We start from the raw sequence: 27,812 nt of genomic DNA on the forward strand, positions 1-27,812 counted from the left end.
ACCATACCCCAAAGACTTAATTTATTTTCTGTTATTTTATGGTATTCAAAGTGTAGTGATAATAGAATGGTTGTTAAATCTATAAAAGTACAGTTTCCTTTCTAATGCTTTTGTCCCCCAGGCATTGGGACTCCCCTGGCATGCATGTGCCCAACTCCCATTCACTGTGGTTTTATGCATCTCTTTGTGGCTAGTATGGCTCTTAAATCGTTTATAAGAAATACTCTTAAAATAACAGGCAGAACACTTTTTTGTTGTCCCAAAAGAGCAGGCTTACTATTTCTTTTTGATTAAAATGTGAAATATATGGTGGTGGGTTTTTTTAAAAAAAAAAAAAGCATTAGCCTATGTCCTTTTTCTTTACGTTCAGACTTTTAACAGTTTTCCTGTAGCATAAATAGTTCCTCTTGTTAGCAGAATTCTGTTACAGATAACATAAGGATACTGGTCTCTGAAGAAATCTTGTGACAAGATTTCAACTCTGCTTAAAACAAATTATTAATGTTTTTCTTTCTATTCTCTCTCTTCTCCAAAGACCACTTTTTTCATAATGTCACTAGAGTACACTGAGGATATAATAGAATAAATCTGTAAAAAGGGCTCTCTTGAAAAACTAAGTCTTGAGAAAATTGACAAGACAGCTTCCTCTGGCTGCCCTGGTCTTTCAAGACTAGCACTCTAGAGCAAACCACTAGTATCTTGAAATCTATCTTCATAGAGAGAAAAAAAGCTATGGTGCTTGGTGCAATAAGCCAGCAGTCTCCTTTTTGAAAAGTAATTTCAACTTTTTTTATATCAATCACAATTTTTATCTTAGTGTGAGATGATTATGTGAAGATAGAACTTCTTGTGAAGGAACAACTAATTTGTGTACAGTTCTCATAATGCATAGTGCTTGGTGTCGGTTTTTGCCATGGTATGTAATACGGTTGAGCAAGATGAGATCCAGTAAGGATGTTCAACAGGACTAGTATGTCCCTTCTAAACAGGAGAAATAAAGCTTTGTTATCTGTTGCACATTGAACATTGACCTTGTTCTTGAGAACGGTAAGTGTAGTGTTCTAAATACCTGTAATGCTGATAATTAAGCATCATGTTGCTAACTTTTAACATGTGAACTTACATCTTAGGTGTCATTATGGTTGGCAAGGACAGTTCTGTGATGAGTGTGTCCGCTACCCAGGCTGTGCTCATGGGAGCTGTAATGAACCATGGCAGTGTAATTGTGAAACCAACTGGGGTGGCCTGCTCTGTAACAAAGGTACTTAACATTAATGTACAGAACAAATAAGTAAAATTGCATGATTAACTGATAACTCATTAACCATTATTTTTCTGCTAGTGTGCAACTACCTGAGAATTTCTGTGCCTAATTCTTTTATGGCAGATGGTGCATAAACATCGTAAGGGTAGGAAGTTTAAGACAAAGTTTTGGAATGGTCCTGACTCTTCTAACTCATGCAGTTGTCTCTTGCTCATCCTTCCCTGTTCTGTGGATAGTTACCAGATGACAGGCTAGCTAGTGGAATATGGGGATGATGTGGGTGAATGCTATTCAAGCCAGAAAAGGCATCTGTATGTCTGACTAGGGATTAAAATGGTGAGATTTGTGTTCCCTGTTGATTGACGCTTTTCTCTGTCCAGATCTGAATTACTGTGGAAATCACCATCCCTGCGTGAACGGTGGAACCTGCATGAACACTGAACCAGATGAATATCGCTGTGCTTGCCCAGATGGCTACTCTGGAAAGAACTGCGAAATTGGTACTTCTGAATATTGCATGTATCTTCAGAAGTCTGAAACTGTTTTAGGCATGACTGTGTTCTAGTTATGCAGGTGGCATTTTTGTAATGCTCGCTGTTGCTTTTTTGTTTGTAGAGGAGCTGTTTTCTCCTTTGCAAAAGCTAGATTGGTTTCTGAGAGGGGAGGTGTGTGAAGAGTGATGGTGTGCCACTTATCCTTTCAACTTGATTGTTACTTTGTGTGACAGTGAGGGTGTGCCAGCTCTGTCTCTCCTGTCTCATGCCTCAGGCTGGCTATTCAGAAAACCACTGAGGACAGCAGAAGTGCTGCAATGGTTTCCCTTGGAGTTAGATAAGACTGAGAATATTTCTTCCCTTTGATATATTCACTTCCCTAGTCCAAACATGCAATTGGGCTACAGTCTCATGGAAATGGGTTACAGGTGTGCCTTTCCTTGCTACCCATTTTCTTGTCTTCTGGCTTGCTTGCAAACATGCATCTTGTGCAAGCCTGGGGACTAAGGAAAGTAGTAGTGATGGATGCTTCAGTTTTAACTGTGGTGTGGTGTTTTGGTCCAAGTTTTAGCTGCCTGAATGTGGTGACTATCCTTTTTGATCAACTGAAACTTGATTTTTAGAATCATCTTTTAATACATTTGGATTAATAATGCAGATGTTAACTATGATGGAAATGTGTTCCATCCCTCTTACAGAGTCACCTTGAGCAGTCTAAACAAAAAGTTGTCTTCCCGGTTCCCACTGGCAAAATGGAGGAAAGCACTTAAACCATATTTCTGATGAAGTATGACTAGAGTCTAATAGATCTGTGTTTATCCTACGTGAAAAACTGCTTCCTATCTCAACCACAGTACAAAGATAGTGTATTGCTTTTTTCACTTATAACTGTGTATGTGTTACACAAAGACCAAAATTTTCATATACTGGAGATTATTCTGGTATTTGGAGACTTTTCCTGATTATTCTGTCTCTGGAGATAAAGGGGCAAGTGTGCAATTTCTATTTTTTTCCTATTTTGCTTTAAAGATTTGATGTTCGGAGAAAAATGAAAGTTTTTGTTTCAACCTTTTCACATGTAGTATTCAGTTGGGTGTTCTGCAGTGACTTTCTTTGCCATGCTGGATTGTTAAAACCTTTTTTAAGGTTTTAACCTTAATGTGATATTCCCAGTCTCCTCACTTTTGAATTTTGCTATTCCTTAATAGCTTTAGGCATAGATGAAAAGAACCTTTTTTTTTCTTTCACTTAACTGTTTGGCCTTAAGTTCAGCAGGTTTTCACATTTATCAGGATGCAGATCTTCCCTGAACTTCTATAAAGTGCTATGTGGTATGAATGATACTATCAAAACTTGAATTTTGCTTCAGTTGGTAGAATGTGATGCAAAGTTGTGGCTAAAATGGATACAATCTTGTCTTAACTTGCCCTGAAAGTTGTGGAGAAGTACCTTGGCCCTTCCAATGAGGAGGCAGGGATAAAGGGAGCCATACATTTGATGAGTTATATACTGATTATTAGCAGTAGTTTGGTATATGAGCTGCTTTAGGTACTAGTACCCAACATCACAGACAACGTAAATTCAGTTTGCAGAGTAGATAACATCCCTGAAAGAAAGATTCTGAAATACACATGCTAGCAACAGTTAGAAAGTCTTGCCTAGTAAGGGGATTGCTTTCTTTATTCCAAAAGCTTCCTTGGCTTCTGAGAGGAAAAATATCAAAAGTGATGGCACACAACTTGTCCCTCCTCAACTTGATTGTTGCTTAGTGCAGCTTCTGCAAGTGTTACAGCCCTACATGGAGTGACAACAAGCAAGTACTGCCTATAATAGCAAGTGGCTCTCTTCTTTGTTGTTTCCAAGGAACAGTATTAGAATGAAGCTCAGCAGACCTTTGATACTTTACCACCACTGTTCAGACCTCTGCATACAGCATATCTGTTTTGTCTCACTAAAGGAAAAAAAAAAAGTAGTGCTGGAGCACTCCGGAGGTGGAAGTGTGTGGCTGGAAGCACTAGGCTAATGGAAAACTTCTTGAGCTCCTGGGATAATGAGGTAGTGACCTGCCTACCTTTAGGCTTTCCAGTCAGTAAATATGAAGGATGATGCACCTTCAGTAAAATCCTTCTTCAGTCTCCTACTGGGAATCTTACTCTCTGCAGCTGGGAGAGGAAGGCTTCAAACTTCTGTATGGGTACCCTGCCACTGCTCATGCTTTTGGTCACTTTTACACAGAAATTGCATTCTGACTAAGTTCTCCTTAATTGGTACTGGAAGAGCATTTAACAAGAATTTCTTTTCCTCTTTCTTCCCAGCGGAGCATGCTTGTGTATCTAATCCCTGTGCTAATGGTGGAATTTGTCATGAAATTTCATCAGGCTTCAAGTGTCACTGCCCATCGGGGTGGAGTGGACCAACATGTGCTATTGGTGGGTATGCGTTTACTGATGACAGACCTCTTAGGTTGGAAGGGTTGATATGGTTTACTTGATAATATGTGCTGTGGGTATGGAATTTGGTGGTAGTCTTCTACCTTACCTGTCCTTTAACAGTTATGCATTGGGAGACTCTGAAAAGAGTAATGGTACTGTGCAACCAGCAGTATCTATTTGATGCAGTTGAGATCTACAGGTTATCAAAAGCATAGCTGGACCACATGCAAAGAAATGCTCTGTTGCCAAAGCTTCTTGTAGGACAGCTTCTGAATCTTTAGCCAGTCTAAAGCAAAATAAAGAATAGAATTGTTTTAAGAAATATAAGTGTGAACATGGAAGGCTCTGCCCTTCTTAAAGTAGTAGAAGAGTAAATTACTCACTTAGAAGTTTGCTTTGGAAGACAGGGGAGTAGTTGAAATGTATTGTGCACCCGTGTAACTGGTTTGCATGTTGCTGGTGATGTGGAACACAGATATTTTTTTTTATCCATTTTTCAACTATCCTCAAAAAAACCCAATAAAACCACTGGCTAAACTTGTGTCATGATCTAGGAACATGACTTGCAATGAATGTGTTCATCATTAGCAGATTAACTGAATCATCTTGCTGTTTGCTGACAAAATTTCAGAGTTCCTCTCTCTGCTATCTCAAAGATGTGAGAAAAGCCTAAGTAAAAATTAGGTTAGAGTTATTAGACTGTTCCTAATCTTGTTTGTGCATTCTCCTCCTTCATCTCAAAATAACTTTTAAAAAAAGGCAAACAAAAAAAACAGGTTAAGCCAAGTTTTAAACCATGTAATGGAAGGCACACTTTGACTTTCCAGATATTGATGAATGCGCATCTAACCCTTGTGCTCAAGGAGGGACCTGTATTGATGGTGTTAATGCATTTGAGTGTATATGTCCACAGCAGTGGATTGGAGCAACATGTCAGCTTGGTAAGTAATTAACTTCTCAAGTTTTGAAGACTGCTATAGATTATTCCTAAATAATGAATAATTCTGTGTGTGTTTCTGACATGGTTTTTATCGAAGAAAACATTGAAGATGTGTGTTGCTATTGGTATCTTAGCTCTCCTTTAGTAGATCTTCAAGCCAGAAGTTTCAAATGAACCTGTAACTATTTAAGCCCCAACTTAAGCTTGTGTATAATGGTTCTTCTAGAATACCCCATAACTTTTCTGTTTCAAAATACAGCATTGGTGATGGTAGCTGCTTCTTCATGGTGGCAGAACAGTGACTATAAGCTTATGGAGGCAAGGAAGGGATTTTCCCTGACTAACATATTACCTTTTTGAGTTTTGGCAAAGGAAAATGTAAGATAACATGCATGTGCTGCTATAGACAAGTGTGCAATAAAAACCTGTGGTATGTAAATGGTATTAGGGCCCTACCAATGTATAATACAAGCTTCTGATGCTTGGATTGCATGGAAACTTTGCTTGGTGCTGTGGTAATCTGTTTCTGGGTTTGTTCTTTATTCTCTTCTTTCTTTTATCTTCTTTCACAGATGCTAATGAGTGTGAGGGGAAACCCTGTGTTAATGCTTACTCTTGCAAAAATCTCATTGGTGGATATTACTGTGACTGCATTCCAGGATGGACAGGAGTAAATTGTCATATCAGTTAGTATTTCTTTAGTATGTATGTTGACCATAGGATGCTTTATTCTTTACAAAAGGTTTTATGATGAATGATAGTACACGTACTTGTACAAGAAAAAATACCCATTGTCAGGATTTTTCTAACTTCCAGCAGTGTAAACTGAAAATACTGTTTGAAAATTCATTTAGAGATGTAACTGGTATTAAAATGAGCTTAGGTATACACTTACATAACTCTAATAAATCTCTCCCTACTCACTCATCCCTGATTCTGAATGATATAATGTACTGATTCAATTTAAAATACTTTGTAGCTAAAATGTTAGCTATGAAATTAGCTGACATCATCTGATTTAACTTCTATTACACTGTAATAGGAATGTGGAATATGTAACTTTATATTACGTATTTTTAAAAATAAGACTCTCTTAAGACATCAAGCATCCTTGCTTTCCATTGAAACACCTAAAAAAAGCCTTTCTGAAAATTGTTATCCATTTTTATGCTAGACCTGTACTTTACAGGTTAGTCTTTTAGTATAAGTTCTAATGCCTTGCATATTTTATCCATAGATATTAATGACTGTCATGGACAATGTCAACATGGAGGGACTTGTAAGGTAACTCTTGTTTATTACATGCCATGTTGAAAATAAATCTTGTTCTGGCTAGTTACAAATTCTGTAGGTTAGAATTATGGGTTGGTTAAACGAGGTTAATGTTAAAAGCGTAGTGTTGCAGACTCTTGCACCATTTCACAAAATAATTTTGTGGTGCTACTGCTGTTCACAAATCCAGAATGTAGAAATAACTTGAATTCTTGTGTGTAAGTTTTATCAATAAGCAAATCTTTCTACTTTTGCTTTTTCCCCACCTCCCCCCTCTGTGAAGGATGAAGTGAATGGTTACCATTGCTTATGCCCTCGTGGTTTCACAGGAAAAAACTGTGAGACAGAAACAAATGAGTGTGAAAGCAGTCCATGCCAAAACGGAGGCCGTTGCAAAGACCTGGTGAATGGATTCAGTTGCCTGTGTTCACAGGGCTTCTCAGGAGTCTTCTGTGAGGTGAGGGCAGTGGTGACATTACTGCAATACTTTTCATGGATTGAATTCTGGAAAGAAACATATCTCTGGGTTTAAATGGGAGTAGCCCAAGACTAAAGTACTACTAACATAGCTGTTACTTGATACTCTGAATAAGCAAATTTGTTGTGCAGTGCTGTCATAGTAGCTGTAACACTTGAATTTGCAACCTGATAAACTGCAAGTTGTTGCACATAGGTGTTGGCTCTCCTAAATGTTTTAAGTCTGCAAGTATTCCTTAAGCTGGAAACATTTTTCTTCGCAATTTTGTCCTTTTGTCACACTAGAACGTTTTAGGTCTTCATCCTAATAACTCTGAAGTACGTAGAATTGAATTACCTTTCAGGTAATCCTAGTGCTGTTGGTAGGAGTATCCACATAGTTAAAGGCAGGCAGATATGCAAGTATTAGCTCTCAGAACTTTTCTGCTTGAGATCATTTTAGGAACATGTAGTTCTAGTGCTTTAAGGATTAAGATCTGAAATCACTAAGCTAGTGATACTTCATATAGTACTTCATGATAACGAAGATTTTCCTCCTTCTAGGGAGGACATTAGACTTTTTACTGTAAAATTATATTGCCCTAAGGTATGTACTTTCTGGCTTTTGCTGATAGCCAAGTTCATGTGTTATGGTTAGCAAGACAGCATCAACTGGAGGCACTGGGTTAGAATTTTGTTGGATTTGCTCCAGAATTTTTCATGGAGAACATTGGAGTGATCTCTTCTAAATGCCGAAGTAATTTCATTCTGTATTATTTGCATTGTTAAAGAAACAATGCCCTCCTTTTATTCAAAATTAAAGAGTTGCAGATACTGACCAGTTTAATAAAACTGATGCAGTACCTAATAGCTCATGTACCATTTCTACATAAGGATCATAACTTGAGTGCTCTACTCTTGGCTGATTCATACTGTACTGTGTAATTAAAGTTTCAGCAAATCTGTTTGAATAATAGGGGGGAGTTGGCTGCTTGCCTTGTGTGTTGCAGGAAATATCTACCATTGATTCCAGATGCTACAAGTACCAGCTACTGAACTTGCATTGGGAAGGGGAAATTTACACTAATGGAAGGAAACAAATGGAGACATCTGATAGAGGAGATCTGAGAATCTTTCTCAGACCTTAGCTGGTTTTTGTAGCTTGCTTTGAATGTTCCATATGAGAGCATGAAATAACTTGCTGAAAATCCCTCTATTGCAGCTGGAATTGTATGTGCTCCTGTGAATTAGATACTTAACACTATTTGTGTTCTGTTTTGGTTAGCTTTGAATTTTTCTCCTATTTAGCTACAGAACTACTAAAAATAGTGATCAAATCCACTATCAGACTTAATTTTATGTCCGTAAGATTGAGAAAGCTATCTTTCTCACAAGAAAGATGTGAAGAGGGAAAAATTCACTTGAGGGGAAGAAAGCAATCCTTAAGAAAAAGATACTGTGATGTAACAATATCCCTTTTGAGGCTGCTTTGTGGATTTTGAGGCCAGTTTAGGGCATCACCAATCATATGTAGAAGAAGCAGAATTGCTTTGCTACAGCAATTTGTCTGTTAAAGGTTATATTATGAGAGCTAGGTTTGAATCTTTCTGAACCAGATGGTAAGAAGTGTTCAAAATGTACCTAGTATTTCTGTGTATAAGTTGATGTGGGGATAGTAGGAATAAGGCCCTGAGCAGCTTGGGCTAACTAGACCTGCTTTGAGCAGGAGGTTGGGAGTAGCTGACCTGTAGAGTCCCTTCCAAGCTATGTGGTTCTATAATTCTGTATGACAAATTGACAAATTCTATATGTCAATTGAGATGGGAAGAGAAGTTGCTCTAGAGAATAGGATTTTTTTTAAGTGTATTTTAAGTGTCTTGCAGACACAAAGTTGACAAGTGCATTGGTATTTAACTTGCATTATAGCACTTAGTATGCGGATGTGAAGGACAGAGAAGTGACTTACAATGATCCAGAACAGTCACAATAAGATGTCTCTTAATGGCTTGTTCTTTGCTAAGTTATTGCAAATGTGCTTATTCAGCCTCCCGCAAAGGAATATCTTTTTGGCAGTATCAGAAATACTGTGTATTAGGATTGACTAAAGTAACCTGAAGTTTCTCTCTGTGTTGCGGGATGGAATGCAATATATATGATTCATAAACCTTCCTAAAACTTGAGGTTCTTTGTACATTAGCTTTATTTGTGTCTTTGGCAACACAGATAATGCTGCTTACTCCTGGGAAATGAAGCAGCTGCTGCTAACTATGGTCTCTCTCACAGATGGATATTGATTTCTGTGAACCTAACCCTTGCCAGAATGGGGCTAAATGCTATGATCTGGGAGGAGATTATTACTGTGCCTGCCCTGATGACTATGATGGAAAGAATTGTTCTCATCTCAAGGACCACTGCAAGAACAATTCTTGTAAAGGTACCTGCTGTTGTCCAGAAACTTGTCTTAATGTATTAGTGGTACGTTAAAAAAGAAAGTATTTCTGGGAAAAGCAGAATGCAGAAACACTTTTTTATTGTACTCACTTGGACTGTTAAATAGTGAGGCAGTGAGAAGAAATGCTTGTAACAGTCCTTATTTATAGAGAGGTAGAGGGTAACTTACAGTTAATGTAACTTTTAAATTGTGATCAGTCTGAATTTTTGGATAACTTTTTTAAAACTAAAAAACTGACTGGTGATGCAGATTTAGTCTGATGATATACTTCTCATTCTTAGTAATAGACAGCTGTACAATAGAAGTCTTCACTAATGCTACCCAAGAAGGAATCCGTTTCATTTCATCTAATGTTTGTGGGCCTCATGGACGGTGTATTAGTCAGCCAGGAGGGAATTTTACTTGTGCCTGTGAGAGAGGTTTTACTGGAATATACTGTCATGAAAGTAAGTATGAGTTTTGTTGCTCTAGAACTTTCTTAAAGTTTTTGTTATAAAGTTTTACAACATAAAACATACGGATGTTAATAAAGTTGCATAGAGCACTGTTTCAGGTGTACTGCTTGAAATCCAGTTTCTTCTGGTAACAGTTGTCTTTCACAAAGGAAGTGTGAACTGTTACAAAGAAAACTCATTTTAGTCTAACTTCAATGTGAATGTGTCTATATCCACTACCCTTGTGTACAGTCTTATAAGAAGCCATGGATTTCTCCAACATGGGAATGATAAAGAAGGGACACACACATTTGACAGCACAGCTTAGGAGCATGTGTATTGCTGTTCCAGATAATTTTTTTGAACACCTGGATATTTTTGCCAGGTAAACGTAATGCTCTGGTTTAACTTGCTACATAAGAGAGAAGATGTCAAGAAACCTTACCAGGATTGAAAACAGGCGTTTGAGCTGTTCTTATGTATGAACAAATGGAGTATAACTTTGTGCTGCTTTTCCTAGAGACACAGTGTAGATCACTCCTCTAGGTAGATGAAGACAGCCTTGAGCAATAATTGTTGACTTTTTGTCATAGATATCAATGATTGTCTTGGGAAACCTTGCAAGAATGGTGGGACATGCATCGATGAAGTTGATTCATTTAGATGTTTCTGCTCAAGTGGCTGGGAAGGAGAATTGTGTGACACAAGTGAGTACTGCTAAGCATTGCAGGGTCAAATATTACAGCTTTGCTCTAACAGTGAAGGTTGGTATGTGGTTAATAATAATGGGGTAGTTTCTCTGTTCTATAATTACAGTCTACCAAGTGTTGTTTGCAAAAGTATTTTCAAGAATATATTTGGGTAGCAGCTCTAAAAGGCTCAGTTCTTTTAATAGGACCATAATCTGATTCTTTGGTATAATACAGGATATGTCAGGAAGGGACAATGTCTTCTCCTGAGGAGAGGCAAAAATGAATATACCCTGTCAGGGGGTCCACTCATTATGTTACTTCTATTGCTATAAGCATATGTACTTCTTAGCACTTACTGTACATAAAAGTTTATCCCTTACCCAATCTACTCATACACAGCAGTTTCCAAACTTGAAAAGCTTTCTAGCTTTAGGCCAGTGCAGGCTATAATGTGCTTTAACCTTATTGAAGGAATTTATAAATTTAATATCGGTTCCTTTAGTAAGTGAACTGCTGAAGCCTGACTTCTTACTCAGTGAATATCATGAGTCAGTGTTTTGTATTCTGGGTTCAGCGGGAGCAAGCCTTTACTCTTGCTGCCCTGGCTTGAGACATGTTGGACCTTAGTTGACAAAGAAGTGTACTAGGCCAGTTCATGGTTAAGTTACCTCAGAAGAAACTGCAGTTTGTTTGGTTTTTTCTACTCTGAATGAAGCCTCTTCTAAAATGTGACAGCAAGGACTTGCTGAGACTTATTACAGGACATGCACCAATTGAGATGTGAAATAAAGAGTAAAAAGCTTTTGGCAGCTACCACTGTCAACAGAGCTTTTTGTGTGGTCTAGATGAAGTTCAGTCTGGAATAATTATGTTCTACCTGTTAAAACATTTGTTTTAATCAAGTGAAAAGAACTTTCTCCAGAATTCATTTATGCGTATGTTATGTGTACACACGCACACACGTATATAAACAGTTAAGCCATCTAATGTCTTTAACTCTCTGATTTTTGAGACCTAAAGCGGGAGAGGGACCCTTAACCAACTCATGTGAGTGTCCTGGATTGAGGCTTCTTTTTCAGGACATTGGTGTCTACTAGAAAGTTTCTTCTGAAGTTCAGAATACAGCTGTTTGCTGGAAAAATGAAACTATTTTGGTGTTCTACTTAAAAGCCATACTGTATGATACCTTTCTCTTAAGCTGTCAAATTCTTTCATAATTCTTGTTCTCTATTAAATCAGAGTTTCTTCCTTACTTATATAAAGATAACCCCATAACAATTAGGAATGCTGTCTTGTACACAATTTATTTCCTTTATAAAGAAGTATTTTATACTTTCTCATGGCCTTGGCTAGGCTAGATCATCTAATTTGAATAACTCTTTTTCTAGATTTCAATGACTGTTCTCCTAACCCATGTCACAACGGTGGCCGATGCATTGATTTGGTAAATGACTTCTATTGTGAGTGTAAGAATGACTGGAAAGGCAAAACTTGCCATTCACGTAAGTGTTCCTTACTTTGATCTTTAGTTTACCCAATGATTTGTTTTCTTTCTTCTCATGAGACTACAGTTCCTGAAATTTAAAATAAAACAATTGCAGTGAAATAATAGGCATATTCTCATTACCTCTCCCAGTTTCCCAGCAACAAAACGGAACATTTGAAAAATGTATTCCTTCACGTAGTGAAATAGTGTTGTAAGAGATGCCCTTAGATTCCACTCTTTTGGTTGTTTACTGGAATACAGCAAGTGGAACTATGCGTTTCCAGTACTGTTGCATTTAAATATGAAGTCTGTAAAAGTAATTTTGTGATTAAAAAGTACCTGATCTTAAAATTCAGCAAGACCAATGGAAATTAAAACTGGTTTATTGTGATGTATAGGTGAATACCAATGTGATGCGAATACTTGTAGCAATGGTGGAACATGCTATGACGATGGAGATACATTCCGCTGTTCGTGTCCTCCAGAGTGGATAGGAAGTACTTGCAACACTGGTAAGCTTTTAAAATGATCTACAGATAAAGCCAGAAGCGGAGACTTAACTGTTTACTCAATAGACACACTGTTCTAGCTGGCTAGTTCAAAACTGTTCCAGTTGTCTGGTGACTGAAGTTCAGAGTAATTTCTTCCACTGACCTGACATGATATTGATTTTTAGGAAGCTGTTCTCTACAGGGTGCTTACATGGTCTTTTTAGTAGCTTCTCCTAAGCAGATTTGGAACACTTGGACTTAGGTCTTGACTTCTCTTTTAGTCATTAAGAGGTTTTGTTGGGGACTTACTCCCCAACTTTGCTTGAAGGTTAATAATGTAAATAAGTTTATGACTGAGAGGTGTATGAGCAGACATACTGAGGGAAAAATGAATTGGTGGTTCTTAGGGGATTTACAGGGTTGCAGCCTACTGTAGGGAACTACTTTTGATCTCTTTGGGAACTGACTGTAGTCTCCATGGTACATTTTTCTGAATATGAAACTTTTTGGTCCTAATAAAAGTTGGATGAAGGTAACTTAGTATAGTTTTTCTACTTTTTAGGTACAATTGCAGCATTTAATCAAAATCTGAACTTTAAATACTAGTATTTTATTATGAAATACACCTCACGACCTGGGTAACTCACTGCCAAAGTAGGAATTTGGCAGTATTTGAAGGATGGTTACACAGATGGGGGAAAAAATAGGTATCATCTTATAAAAAAACTTCATGGTTCAATCAAACAGTTGAATTGGGATGATGTGACTGATTTGGGAGTCTTTTGACCTTCTTGTAGGTCTTGCACTGTTGACTTAAATGCTGTTCAGGATTGTGATATTGATATATCCAGATGATAGATACCATTTGGTTTCAGTGCTGAATAGAGACCTTTTGTGTTTTCAAAGCTAAAAACAGCAGCTGTATTCCAAACCCTTGCATGAATGGTGGAACATGCGTTGGCAGTGGAGATTCCTTTTCTTGCATCTGTAAAGAAGGATGGGAAGGACGTACATGCACACAGAGTAAGGCTTTTCTCCTTTCTTCCCCTGCATTCCGTTGGGATATTGGGAGTGTCTGGCACAGAGCTGTTAACTGAAACAAGGCAAGTTTACAGAGTTCATGTGCCAAAATATCTGAATCATTCAGGGTGGGAGGTAAGTAAAGAAGATGATGCTCGAGTAATGAATGAAGAGCTTGTCATGCTTCTTGCACCTAGTCTCTGCCAAAATAAGACTTTCAGCCTTCTGTAGCAATACAGTTTTCAGGAACACGTGCAGAGCAAAAAAAAATCCTTGCAGAAACACTAATTTTAATAATGAAAAGTATGTGGAGAGGCAGACAGTAGTGTACATTCAGTCATTTTCTTTGAGTATAGCAGTTAACTACTTTGACATACCAATACAATGAATTGGTTAGGTGGAGTAAAGCCTGCAACTTTATTTTTTTTTTCCCCAAGTCATAACGGGGTGGGGGGAAAAGTATTGATGGTGCCCTAATTAGCTGTTTTAAAGCTGACGGTGCTAGCATAAATGCTAACAAATAATGAGGAGCTGTTTTATAATGGGAAAGATTTGTTTAAGAAATCTGGCTAGTTACACATACACATATGAAGCAGCAAAGTAGTAGTAATCCTTTAGAAAGCTTTTAGAGCCTGGTTGAATTATCCACTACCAATGCAACCGATGCCCTGTTTTATTTCTGTTATGTTGCCATCATGCTGCATATCAGTCTGTGCTGTTGATACATCAAAGAGCACTGAAGCTGTAAAATTTTGCATTTGTCAGTCTACTCATAAAATTTAAGGTATTTCATGGGACTTCTAGGTCTAACCGAACTTCCTTTGCAAGTGTAGAAGAAAACGTTCAATTCTGCATTATCTTTCTTTGCTTCCCTTATCAAATACAGTGTCTCTTGAACGATAATTCTGTACATTAGAAAATAAATACGCCACTAGTTACACTAGTCTGCATTCTTCTTTTTTATAGACACCAATGACTGCAACCCTCATCCATGGTAAGTATGCAAACTCCAGTTCTGTACCTATTGTGAAAATAAAAGTGAGCACAGTAAGATGAATTTCCATTCCAGATTAGAACTAATTCTACCCTAAAATAATTGAAGCCAGCCTCCGTAAAAATCTTAAAAGAATCTTTTGCCATGCCTTATCTATTCCTTGATGGCAACAAAGACCACAAACTAATCCTGAGTTGATTCATATATGAACAGCTAAAAGTATTTTAGTGTAGTCTTCATGCCAGGACTGACTAGTAAATTACTGTGATACGAAATGAATCAGACTTGGTAAGATTTCAGGCATCTATGGTTGAGTTTTAGAATAAAAATGAGAAATCAAAACCTGTTAGTTTACAATAAATAATTTTAGATACTATAAAAATGTCCTGTTAGATCAAATACTAGGTATAAACATGCTTTAAAAACAAAATTAGTTTTATGGAAGATACAATGGGAATATTTTAAATCTACAGGTTGATATTTGTAGTTGAAGGGGGAAAATACTGGTATGTGGTTGAAGCAAAGCATCTACCTTATCTTTCTCTGTTGTTCGTTCTGATGCAATAACCAGTACTTCTTGTATTAAAAAAAAAAAAAAAAAAAAAAAACAAAAAACAAAAAAAAACCAAAACACCTCGCAAAAGCTTGGGCTTTCTTGGTATTCACTTTACAGTGCTGCTTTATCTCCTTGAGTTCTGTTGATACACTTTCCCACACATGCACACGCTTTTGTAGGATGTTGCTGTTTTAACAGGTGACTTACTAAGCAGTATTGTTTAACTAATATTATGCTTTCTCAGATGGGAATAGATCATCCCCCTCGAGCAGCAGAAGGTTTAATTAACAAAGCTTTACTTAGAGACCAGTGAAACAGTGTAGATGGCTTAAGTAGACTTGTATTATGATTTAGCAGGGACTTTTTAATTCTGCATTGTTGAATACCAAGAAAGTACTATAAATAGGGACAACAGAAACTTGCATTTGAACATGCTGCATATGAGGCCTATGGTTTTTGCTCATTTTAAGTGAATCTACCCTGAGAACACTTGGTGTAATTATAGGTTTACTATTTTTACAGTTACAACGGAGGCATCTGTGTTGATGGTGTGAATTGGTTTCGATGTGAATGTGCGCCTGGGTTTGCTGGTCCTGACTGCAGAATTAGTAAGTACCTGCATGGGTAAAGACCTGAAAGGTTGTACCATCCTGATGCACAGATCAGAAAGAACACCCTGTGGCACCCTTTTTGCATTAGGTTAGCTGAATTCCAAATAATGAAGCAGAAACCATCTTGTCAGTCAGCCAGGTACTGATACCTTGTAAATAATGGCGACTTATGTCCCTTGCTTCATTTCATTAAATGGAACTGAAATGAGTTGGCTTAAATTATACTCAAAGACTTGCTTGCTGGATTTTGTCAGACGTTTCTGAATGTTCTGGAGTGCTGGATTCATTGAAGTTTAAGTTTTAAGTGTTTTTCTTGATAAGCAACTTATTAAAGATGACGTGTATCACTAGGTGTTTCATTTAACATTAGAAACCGATATCCACTGAGAAATCGCAAATGAAAAAAAAACATCAGGAGTGTAGTGCTGGCATGTGAGTAACATGGATAAGTTATGATGAAGGTCTTCAAAAGGTATAAAACAAACCTGTTGCACTGCAATTATCCTTAAAGATAGAAACTGAAAAGAAGGGGGAACAAAAGACCCTAAAACTGCATTGAAGTGTTGTGGAAGAGTCCTTTTTTTTCTTCTTTAAATGGAATATTGCTATTTTGACTTGCATGTGATAGATACCTTAATTTTAATTTATTTCTACATTTTTGGAAGATCAGACTTTGAGTCTTCTGTAGCCTCAAGGCTGTTGGGCTCGGTCCTTCTACTCCATCACTGTGGTGGTGTGCTTTCAAGTTGAGATTTTATCCTCATTCTGGCAAATAGTGAATGAGCCAACACCTGTAGTCAGAGGGTGACTGTAGCACTTCTGGTAACATCTGCTTGGTGATCTCTGGATATAGAACCAGGAATAGCAGATAATTATGTATCTAGATCCAGACACACAGTGAGGGATATTGAATTCTTCTTTTCCAGACAAGAAATGCAGAGAGGACTACTTATAGTCAAAGGCAAATACTGTGCGTTTAGACTGCAGACTTTTTTCTTGCTTAGACTGATATAGACCAAAGGAATAGCTCTGACAAAATGCCTTTTATGGCTGATACCAGAAACAGAGTTAGCAGTCACTTTTTTCAGCATACAGAGACTGGAGAATCTTAAACCAAGATAGCTTGAATAGAGGAGGAAAGAGTAGTTAAACCCTGTAGTAGTTTAGATACTTCTGTATTTGCATAAAACTTCATCTTGGAGCACTTCTGAAGGAAGCTAGAATAAAACCAAAAGCCCTTCTGTATCCATTTGGTATTTTCCATTTCCTACATGGGTAGCAGTCTCACTACTACCATTTCTCACGTTCATTTTCTAAGTCCAGTCCTTCAAACACAGAAGATGAGCTGATTCTGTGCATCAGTCAAGAACTGGTGTTTAAACAGTGTTCTGAGGGGTTGGAGTGGGCATTCATTTTCAGTGGAAGGAAACCTTTTGAAAGATGCTTTGGAAGAGAATGGTTATTGTTGAAAATGAAGCAGTTGGTGCCTGTGGCTCACAACTTGACAGGGTGGTTCCTGTTGCCTCTGTTGGTAGACTGTTGCATAAATTAGTATTGGTCACTTCCCCAGGATAACAACACATTGCTGTGCATCTGAATGGACTATGCTTCCCTGCCTTTCTCAGTAGATTTCTATGGCTAAGCCTCTGAATCTTTGAAGGTTGTTTTTTTTTAAGAGGCTTTTGTGCTAAGTGTGTATCTACTAAATCAATCTACTCACTATTTCAAGGTTATTAAGAAAAGTAACATCAAATGTCTGTTACAAACTAAACTGTTACTCTTCCTTATGGTGAATTGTACTGCAGTAAGTCACTTTTTTCGAGCACTGTTGACCCAATTCATTGTTCAGCTCTTGCACTGTGATATAACTTCCTGAAAGCATGTGCTTTTCTAGGAAGCCTAAATGTCTGAGACTAGTGCCAGAACAGGATGTGGGACTTCTGTTCTATAGCTGAATGTGGAGAAGATATTAGCAACTTCAGCTGTCCAACACCTCTGCTCTGTGAAATGAGTCAGCATATGACTGCTTCTTTGATCACCAGAACTTCAATTAGGGTGTAATTATGAGAAATCTGTTAGAGGTTACTGCTGAAATAGTAGAACTATCCAAGTAGGAGATTAATTCTGAAGCCAGACTGTCCTTTGCTTGTTAAGAAAGCGGGTATTGTCAGATTACATCTCATTAAATGTTTAATTACAATGTTCTATGTCCTTGCCATTGAGTTTTACCTATTTTCTACCTAGATATTGACGAATGCCAGTCTTCTCCTTGTGGATATGGTGCCACTTGTATAGATGAAATAAACGGATACCGATGCAGTTGTCCCCCTGGAAGAATTGGTCCTAGGTGCCAAGAAGGTATTCCTATATCTGCTATCAACCTTTACCCAAAAACCAGTAGGGTACAGTGTAACCAGTATAGAGTTTATACACAGTAGTCTGATGTGTAAGGAACAGTAACTAGTATTTTTTTTTATTTAAATTTGTATAGCTTCAGTAACTCAGAGGTGTGAAGTGTCTGAGTGTGCTTTTTTCCCTTAGTGATTGGAATTGGAAAGCCTTGCTGGCTTAAAGGAATCACCTTTCCCCATGGCAGCAGGTGGGATCAAGAATGCAACAACTGCCACTGTTTGGATGGCCGTATTGACTGCACCAAGGTAAAGCATTTTGACCTATTTTCTTAAATCCTTCGGGCTGAAACAAAGTTACTGTTCATGAAAAAGTCTTTTTTTCTGTCTAGACTCTTGCATAGGTCTCCCCCAAACTGCCTTTGTTTAAAACAAAAAATAAGAGAGAAAAATAAAATGTCTAATGTCTTCCTGTGAAAATACTTAATTTCTTTATAATCATAAGCTACTGCCTGGCTCTCTACCTGCTAGAACAAGCTCTCTAGAAGCAGACAGACACTTTTTGCAGAAAAGGAAATATGAACTGGAATGGGATAATGACCCTTGAAAGGATAAATAAACCACTCTGCCAAAGCTTTGCAAACACTGTTTTAGAGCTCCTAATTTTGTGAAACATTAGTTCCAAGGTAAAGGACACGTAGGAAGAAAAGTTTCTTCAGTGGGTAGTAATCGCCTTTTTGTATTGTTCTACAGTAGGTTTATGAACTGACAAATTACAACCTTTGTATATTTATTATGGACTGTATCCTGGTGGTTGTGACTTAGAAAAAATAAGACTAGCCTAAATGCAGTTTGAACATGTTAGTATATGTGCTCCAAGCCTTTCAGCCCTCCTGAGAGCATTTCTCAGTGGATTTGTGGTATCTGTGCAGCTTTACATCCCAGCTGGAGAGAGACAAGATCAGTGCTGCTTCCAAGTTGTTGGGCTAGGTGGGTGGCTCCAGATGAGCACTAATAGCACTCACAAGTTTGCCTCACACAGCAGTCTCCCACGTTTCACTAGATGCACCAGTTTAAAAACCTCCAGGTTTTATTAATCTGTCTGCCTTAATCTTACTTTGTTTAGCTAGGTATGCACTATAGGCAAAGAACTAAATCTGGCACTTAGTCATTTAGAAATGCTATTTTAGTCCCTTTATGGTGGTGTGATTTCAAGTCTGAGATGTCTTCTGAAGATAACAGTATGTGAAGGTAACTAGAATCTCAGAAATGGTGGTGCAATAAACGCAACTTAACCATATATGGTGTTTGGTTCTTTCATGTGTAACGGAACAAATATGCTTTCTTCCTGACAATTGTGCTTTAAGAAATCCATGAAGTTCCTAAACTAATAGCTTTGTAGTATTAAAGAGAATCTTAAAGTTTGCATCATGAAATGGAGCTGTGTTTGGAAGCTTGCAGCACCTCAATAACTTTGGGGTACCAGCATACTGTTTTCTTTTGGGAGTGGTTAAAGTGATGGTGCTTATCACCAGTGTGCATCAGCTCTTAACATCTTCATCATTCTGTGTCAAGGATCTTGATACAAATTTTGAAAATAAATTAACCCTTGCGGGAGGTGTTTCTCTTTCTAGATTATAGAAGCCTAGATGACTAGTTTAAAATAAATGCTTGAACTTCTGTATAACTCAGTTATGTGGGACAAATCCATAAGTCTCTAAGAAGGTGTGCCCAGTCACTGCTGTCGTGGGTCATCTTTGCACAGTTTTTACTCTTTTGTCTGTACAAAGTGTCCTTGTTTTGTGGAAGAGCAACTCTGTCTGCTACTAGGACTACATCACTATCAAAATACGGATTTTTTTTTCAGTCAGTAGTAGATCATGACCATCTTACATGAATTGCTTATTTTGATCTGATGCGTAAGAGCAATTAACTGTAACAGTACTTTGTTCTTTTTAATTTCTAGGTGTGGTGTGGGAAAAAACCTTGTCTGTTACACAAACATTGGGATAATTCAAATAACCAGTGTCCCATGGGTCAAGAATGCCAGGAGAAGTACATGAAATGTTTTCAGCCACCATGCACGGACTGGGGAGAATGCAGTGCCTCTGAACCTCTGCCTGCCAATATCAAGTGTCTACCTAATTCTGGATACTTGGACAACGACTGTGCTAGGATTACTTTAATTTTTAACGGAGACAAAGTCCCCCAGGTGAGAACAGAATTAATAATGAAGTATGGCAATATATGTAGGGATGTATTCCATGTCAAGGCATGGATGATTAATGTTTCCAATATGACTCCTTGTGGTCATAAACTTGCAAAATTTATTATTAGACTCCTCAATTGCTATTAATTGTGCTTTGTCTGAAGGGTGAGGCAAAATTAGGGTTTGTACTGAATATTTTGTTTTCTTTTTTAAAATCTCAAAGAACTACTTTCTTACATTTCAAGATGGGGCTCAGACCATACTAGGATTGTTATGCAAGCTTAGTTTCTCACCTTTCATTACAAAACCCTGTTTTTCACTTTTTTGCCCTTTCTTGTTGCCCTCATCAGGTCTCAGTAACTGCAAAAACTCTGAAGATGTTTAGTTTTATGTACTATTTCTTACTTGAACTAAAGTCATACGATCTCCCTTGTTTCAAACAGGGCACTACAACTGAAAATATCTGTTCTGAAATTCGGTATTTACCAGCTACTAGGACTGTTTCTAGGGACAGAACTCTGATAATATTATGCGATCTGTCTTACTCCACAGAGAATGCAGTGGAAGTTGCTATTGTAAGTATGAGATTTATATTAATATGTATAGGAAAACGTTTTCTCATTTGAGCTGGGAAAGAGGTTGTTTAAGCTTGTTTCACTTCAATGCAGGTACTGCAATCTGGGGCTTAGTCTGACTGCAAAGCAATTTTGTGATCTCACAATTTCCTGTAATGCTAGATAGCTGAAACTGCAGGGTTCACTAATGACAGAAGGCTACTGCAACCCCCTGATACATTACTCTAAAGACTAATTCAGCCCAAATTAGTGAACAGGTGTCTACCTGTTCTGTCAGAAACCTTGGGCTATTGACCTTCTCAGTAAGGAGATGCAGTTGCAGGTGGCTGAATGGGATCCTGTGAAGAAGTTTCTGCTGTGCATTTAGAGTGTGGCTGCTTCAGGATGTTCATTAAGTACATAAGTGCTAAGTGGGAAGTGGAAGAAGCTGCAAGTTGAGTAGGTGAAAGTAACTGTTGCCCTACTGAGCTACTGACTTGCTTTAGTCATTTATAGCCCAATCACTCTAATGCTTATGTATTGCTTAGTTTCAAAGAAAGACTTAATTTTCATAGTAGAGTGTTTATCCAAGCAGAAGCTGGACTGTCTGTCTCTACCAGTACTGTAAAGAACGTGCTGAGCCATGATGCGGGAAACAAAGTATATGGTATAAATAGAACAGACTGTTATTAGTCCGAGCTTCTATCTAGATAATCCACATGACTTGAAGTGCTCCAAACTATGACTAAGTTTAGCTCAGCAGTGTAACTAACATGGAAGTCAGTTGTCTTTTATTTGAAGTATGCTAGATTAGCAAGTAGGTGTGTTCCCCTCCAAGTCTTGACACTGCATCTGCAGTTTGGATAGAGCCAGCCATGCTGTTGCTGTAGTAAACTTCTGGGGTACTGTTTGTAACTACATCAGGTAAATTCAACCTAGTGAACTCAATTAAGATGTAGCTGGATTAGAAAAGTAGATATCCACAGTTAGGTGATTGCAGTAACTTTTTTTTTCCTTTCACTCCCTTTAGTCTTTTGTCCCCCATCGAGATGAACAAGATAATAGTCTCATACAGAATGCTGCTAATACAATAGTAAATGCAATCACTAAGCGGCAAAACAGCACTGTTATGTTGGCAGTAACTGAAGTCAAAGTGGAGACCATTGTTGTTGGGAATTCATCGTCAGGTAAGGTTCCTAATGCATACATCGTCTGTTTTTAGCATTTTCTGTTCCCCTGCTGTCAGTCTTTTCTTATCTATCTTTGCATGTTGGGGAAAATTATAGATCGGGTTGTTTCTTTAATTGCTATTACTAACTGAAGAGAAAGTGGTTTTAAAATCAAGATTCTATGCTTGTGTGTTAGTTTAAATTTAACCTCATCCCTAGTGTAATATCCCCACCTACCCTTGCCACTGTTTTGGCTCTGACTTCTAAACCCGTTCTCCAGTCTAAGCATACCTTCCACAAGATCAGGAGTTCTTCTCATGTGCTGTTCAAATCCTTTCCAATTCTCCTACATTAACCTTAACCCAACCTCAGCCCTTGACACTGCTGCAGTATAGAAACTGAGGCTGTGAGGTAATGAAAATATGGGGAGAGGGAAGACACATAGTGTGATACCAAGTCTCTTCTGAAGTGCTTATGTATTATTTGTGTTAACAAGAGTCAAAGATGTCTAGTATCTTCCAGTATGTGGCCATGATAACATAAAACTTTGCTCTCTCTTTCAACACATGTTTCTCACTAGTGCACAGCTGGCTTAAAATTTAATGTTTGTTCCTCTTAATGAGGATATGGTGTGATTGGAGAGACCTTTATCTCTGAAAACTGGCTCTTTAAGAACTATGCCAAAATAAACAGTTGAAGACTTTGCATGCCTTTGTTCCTGCCTGGGGGAGGCAGGAGATGGTCCTCGTGGAAGACCCCTGGTAGGCTCCAGTTCAACTAAACCCCATAGTGGAAATCTTACAATGGTAGGAGACTCTCCCAACTTTTTCCTAGAACTCCGCAACATAATCTTCTGGAAGATCTTCCACCCATAGTCTAAACAATTAGTAAATTGCCTGGTTCCACTTCCCTTGCACTTCCCTTCTAGGGAATGCCTTTCATCTGTTAAAGCCTTGGCAAATGTACTGTTTCCTCAGCTCCCCTGAAGGAGCGTACCAGCGTTGTTCATGTCTTGAACAGAAATTGCGTAGATGATAAAGAATCGAGCTGAGATTCTGGCATACCTCAGCCTCTCTTTCTTCTGATTGTGTGTTAAATGTTAGGGCAAAAGGAATGGGGATTACTTTGCCTCCCACCTCAGTCAGATTCAAAGATTTTCCTAAGAAAGTGGGTAGACTCTGACCTCCTTGCAGCTAGAGGATGGTTGCCAGACTTCTCATTTTAATATGGATGCCAAGTATTGACCAGTGGTCCCTAGTTCTTTAAGTGGAGCTGTTATGAAGTAAACTGTAACCTGGACTCTCATGCTCTTTGATTTGGTTTGTTTTATTGTTGCCCTTTAATTAGGTGAGGTAGGTGGAAACCTATCACAAAATGTTGCGTAAAGACCTGTGTCTGTGTGGAGAATCTCATTTCTGTGGGACGCTCAAGTGTCTAGATGGAGATGGTAATTTAGACACTTCCTTAATTTTCTCTAGCTTTAAGAGAAAATATTCTGAATTTACAATCTGTATACAGACAGTTTGCTGTTTAAGAACCTTTTATTAAGTAAACTTAGATCCACAGTCATATGACAAAATAATAAATCTGATAGCAGTGAGAATGCAAGCTTTGTACTCTAATCTTGGAGAAGCTGCTATGAAGAGCTTTTTTTCCTTGCAGTGTTTCCCCCCATTCATGGTTTAGTATTAGACTGCTTATGAAAAATGAGAGAATAGCAGTTACTCCAAAGAGTACAATCCTTCCCCAGACTGCTACAATGCAGTTTTTAGATCCCTTGAGGCCAACCATGTTAGCAGTTTATTCTTCCCCCTTTACCAGAAGGTAAAGAATGTGTCATACTCCACATAAGAATATGTTCAGAAGACGCTTCAGTGTTAGAATGAATGACCATGGTTGAAGCAGTGGTTGGTTTTTGTACAGCCATTTGCAGGTTATTCTGTGAGCGGTTGCCTTAAAGCTGCAGAGGGAATTTACATTTGGATCAGAGGTTAGAGTGGCAGGTTGACAGCATTTGTCTGCAGAGCTTTTGAGCAATCCTGCTGTCTACAAAAGCAAAGCACCTCATGTCTTATTGCCTCTTAACCATGCGTGAACTCTTGCTTATCAAGAAGAGTAGAAGAATGTTGTTGTTCTATCCTAGCAGTAAAGCCCTTGGGGGGGGCGGGGGGAAGTCCAAACACACATACATTTTCAGGAATGATTTCCTAGAGAAATAATCTGGGTCTGTGTGGCTGGGAGAGCACTAGTGGGGTTTGTGATTGGGAATGCAGAGAAAAGCAGTTGCCTCAACTCCTTTTGTTTATTCATTGAGCAGTGAAGGCTTATCTCTAGTGACAATATTCTCGTGTTCTACTCTGAATTAAAACTGGAGCATCCTAAAGAGTATATGATTGATTTGGTTGCATAGCTCTAACCTGAATGTTTTTTGAGATAGTTGATAGATAAATGGCTGTGGACTTTGATGGTAAAGGACTCTTCTTTCTGACAGTAAGCACAGGACACATTTCTGATTCAAGTACTAGTACTTCTAGAGCAACTTAGAGGCATAGTAATCTTTATAGTCGGCCTCCTACAAGGATAGATTTTTTTTTTCTTAAGAGTTATTACTAAGGTTTTCTGGGCCAACTTATCTTAAGTGCTTGAGAAAGAGATGCTGCTTATGTAACCACTTTGTTGGAGGGGAAAAAAAACATCTAAAATGTAGCATTTTCCACCCCATCATTAAACAGGGAAAACTCTAGTTTAAAGTAGTAAAGAGCATTTCTAGATGGACTAGTGCATTCAGACAGTTATCATTGTGCTGTAATGACATCTTATTTCCTTTCTTCTAAAAATCATTCTAGGGCTAACGTGCGGTTATTTATGGATACTTCTCTTGCAGATGTCCAGTGCTACATACCTAGTTCTGTTAACTCAAGACTTTGTGTTTTTTTTCATTTGCCCCCTAGATTATTTGGTTCCAATTCTTTGTGCGGTATTTAGCATTGTTTGGCTGACTTGTATAATCATCTGCGTGTGGTGGACTCGGAAGAGAAGAAAAGAGAGAGAGAGAAGTCGTCCTCCCAGAGAAGAGGGTGCCAATAACCAGTGGGCGCCTTTAAATCCCATAAGAAATCCTATAGACAGATCTTACAGTAACAAAGACATTCGTTATGAATGCAAAAATTTCATATCTCCTCAAAAAAGAACTTGTGATGCAGTAGAGGAGTATGTAGAGTATGAGGAAGAGGAGGATGAAGAGGAGGAAAGAGATGAGGAAATGGACAAATTCCTCTCTCACAAACTTGCAAAGCCTTTGCCGACAAAGGCATCTGACACATCAGAGAGCAGTCCAGTAAAGAAATCCCATCAAATAGGCAAAATGGACAACAGATCTGTAAAAAATGTGAATGCATCAAACTTTGAAGGCAGTAGAGACTAACCTGTATTTGGAATGTAGGCAGACTGCACCTACGCTTACTGGGGAGGTGAAAAATTGACATCTCCGCTTTGCATCAAGGACTAAAAGTATCTGGAGTCAAATGTTCATAGTTTCTTTATTTTGCGTAAAAAAAAAATAAATAAAAATAAATAAAATTTATTTTGTTTCTTTAGCCTTGTATAAATTATTCAATGACTGTCAGATGAAAAAATGAGTAATCTTTGATAGTTGCTATTTTTGTAAAGTTTACTTATAATACACTCGCTGTGTGGCAGAGGAGAGGTTGTATTTTCAATATGTGTAAAGTTTATTACAAAAGACTGTACACTGTTTACAGAATGTATTTCTTTTTATTACTTGCTCTAATTTAATGGTGGCTTTAAAACCTCCTGGTTGAGGAAATTGTGTGAACTTTAAACTGCTTTCTTGACTTTGAATCTCTATTAATGGCAGCTCACTGCACTTGTTACGTTAGTAGCTTCTGTAAGATTTTTTCCAAATTTGCCTTACACACTTTGTAATAGGAACAAAAAAAATTATAGAGATCTTTCAACTGTGGTTTAAAAGTGGCCTTTTTATTTCTGTTTAATTACTTTAGAATTGCAGTATTGAAGCATGTGACAAGTGCCTTGAGATTAAACTTTTTCTATAGCAACTGTCAAAGACTGCCATATCAATATAGTAAAATTGTGAGAACTCTAGGTTCCCCAACTGACACAGTTTATTTTCTAATAGTGAAAGTGCTTTTTTGTAAATATGTACATATTAAATGAATCACTCTGTATATTTGATTTAATAACTTAAATATTTTGGTCTTTTTTTTACATGTCATTCCTTTTAATTTATGTTGCAGAAAAGGAGGTTTTATGGCAGTTTATAAGACTTTTTTTGGTATTATGTCCAAGATTAGAAAATGATGTTAATACAATCAATGTTAGGAATCTGTTGGTCATTTGTATTTACATAGGAACATAACCACTTATGTGTAAATAGATTCAAAAATGTTTGTTTATCCCCATGTTCAGCCCATCTCAAGAACACTAACGGGTGCATCTACTGTACAGTACCAACATAGCAAGGCATTGTTTTTTTCTTTTGTGAATATGTTAATTACATGTGGTATTACTTTTTTGCGTTTAAATACAGGCCTAATGAAGGGAACAATATTTTCCTCAATCTTGTTTCTGTTGTGCTTTATTCATCTTTCGCTCTAAAGAAAAAAAGATTGGCAAGCTCAGAAGATGGGAGTACCTCATTAGAAATGGTTATTTGTAATGGAAGGCTTATGCGTTGTTTTTTTTAAAGGCTTTATTATTGCTATTAACTGGGCAAACTATAAGTTTATTTTAATTACTGAAGAAGCATAACACTACATACACCTAGTTACCCCACCAGTGAGAGGAACGGATGTTTGAGTATAAACTCTGGCCCATGAACAATGTCAACATGAATGTTTCGAAACCAGTTATTTTATACAGGAACACAGGATTTGCTTTGCAGGATCTTCTGTTTTAGTACTTTTTTTTTTTTGACATGTTCTTAAAAAAAATCTTTCAGAGAAGAAACTATTTATTAAAGCATTTTATAATGATGTTTGTTGTAACTTTTTTACTTGTGCTAAATATTCAAAACTTATTTTGATAACCTGGTTAGGAGTTAGTTTAGAAAAGGGTACTATCCTTCTCATGTTCCCCAGTATAATCCTGAGTATTTAAACCAAAAACACTTTTTTTTCTGCTACTCTTGTAACTTTTTGTACTGTAATGCTGCTGTCTTCCATAATCTAATAAAATGATTCCCTCATTGTGTGTAAGATACTTCAGATTGTGTTTGCTTTCTAAGTGCTTGGAGTTCTGATGTGATGAGGCTGAACACAGGAGGAGTGAAAGTCCTGATTTAATACACAGTACTTCCTGTAAGATGAGCTTACAGCCTGCATCCAAGTGCCGATACTTCCTGAGCCAACTTGGCAGCGTTGCCCTCTGCCCACTTGCTGCACCACTAACGGTTTGCGTAGGAGCTGGTATCCCACATGTGGCCTAGAGACAGACATCTTCAGGACCTAAACCAGGACTCTCCCCGTGCTGCCTCTTTGCAAAGTACAGAGGCTGTTTTCAGCTGACAGTTACTGACCGTGTGTACGATGCGCTGGATTTAAAATTACTCCCAGCTGCTGAGCAGAGGCTTGTCTAAGCAGTGTCATTTTCCTTTCTTGGGTGATAGGAGGGCTGTTGAGCATGCAGGGGCTTGAGGTATTCTTGCCAAATCGAGTTGGATTTTTAAGTAATGCCTTTCTCCTCTCTTCTGCAGCCATTCAGACTTTTTACTTATGCTCCAATTTCAGTTTAGTAGGTCTGTGCCTGTTTCTTAATGGTGACTTGAAGGGCTTTTATATAGAATATTTTCTGTAGTAAAAGGTGAACCCTTATGTAAGACAATATGGAGTACAAGAGTTGAATTTTTCCTAGTAGCTATCAACCTCTGAAGCAGAATTCTAGATCCTAGCAGAGTTTT

The 27,812-nt window shown here is 37.8% G+C and overlaps 1 protein-coding gene across 1 annotated transcript in view; it reads left to right on the plus strand.

Moving 5' to 3' along the window:
- The window catches only part of JAG2 (jagged canonical Notch ligand 2), a 71,981-nt gene extending 44,861 nt beyond the window's left edge, over positions 1 to 27,120 (plus strand). Inside the window, exons 6-26 of the mRNA XM_074869056.1 lie at positions 1,131 to 1,261; positions 1,645 to 1,764; positions 4,074 to 4,187; positions 5,018 to 5,131; positions 5,703 to 5,816; positions 6,368 to 6,414; positions 6,686 to 6,859; positions 9,142 to 9,292; positions 9,592 to 9,756; positions 10,338 to 10,451; positions 11,825 to 11,938; positions 12,321 to 12,434; positions 13,320 to 13,436; positions 14,400 to 14,427; positions 15,506 to 15,591; positions 17,839 to 17,952; positions 18,136 to 18,251; positions 19,909 to 20,154; positions 20,595 to 20,726; positions 21,736 to 21,892; positions 24,826 to 27,120. Coding sequence (XP_074725157.1) covers positions 1,131 to 1,261; positions 1,645 to 1,764; positions 4,074 to 4,187; positions 5,018 to 5,131; positions 5,703 to 5,816; positions 6,368 to 6,414; positions 6,686 to 6,859; positions 9,142 to 9,292; positions 9,592 to 9,756; positions 10,338 to 10,451; positions 11,825 to 11,938; positions 12,321 to 12,434; positions 13,320 to 13,436; positions 14,400 to 14,427; positions 15,506 to 15,591; positions 17,839 to 17,952; positions 18,136 to 18,251; positions 19,909 to 20,154; positions 20,595 to 20,726; positions 21,736 to 21,892; positions 24,826 to 25,298 — 2,941 coding nt within the window. The 3' untranslated portion in view covers positions 25,299 to 27,120. The remainder of the gene's footprint in view (positions 1 to 1,130; positions 1,262 to 1,644; positions 1,765 to 4,073; positions 4,188 to 5,017; positions 5,132 to 5,702; positions 5,817 to 6,367; positions 6,415 to 6,685; positions 6,860 to 9,141; positions 9,293 to 9,591; positions 9,757 to 10,337; positions 10,452 to 11,824; positions 11,939 to 12,320; positions 12,435 to 13,319; positions 13,437 to 14,399; positions 14,428 to 15,505; positions 15,592 to 17,838; positions 17,953 to 18,135; positions 18,252 to 19,908; positions 20,155 to 20,594; positions 20,727 to 21,735; positions 21,893 to 24,825) is intronic.
- The last annotated feature ends 692 nt before the right edge of the window (positions 27,121 to 27,812 follow it).

Source organism: Strix uralensis, chromosome 4, assembly GCF_047716275.1.
Source record: "Strix uralensis isolate ZFMK-TIS-50842 chromosome 4, bStrUra1, whole genome shotgun sequence".
Taxonomy (NCBI): domain Eukaryota; kingdom Metazoa; phylum Chordata; class Aves; order Strigiformes; family Strigidae; genus Strix; species Strix uralensis.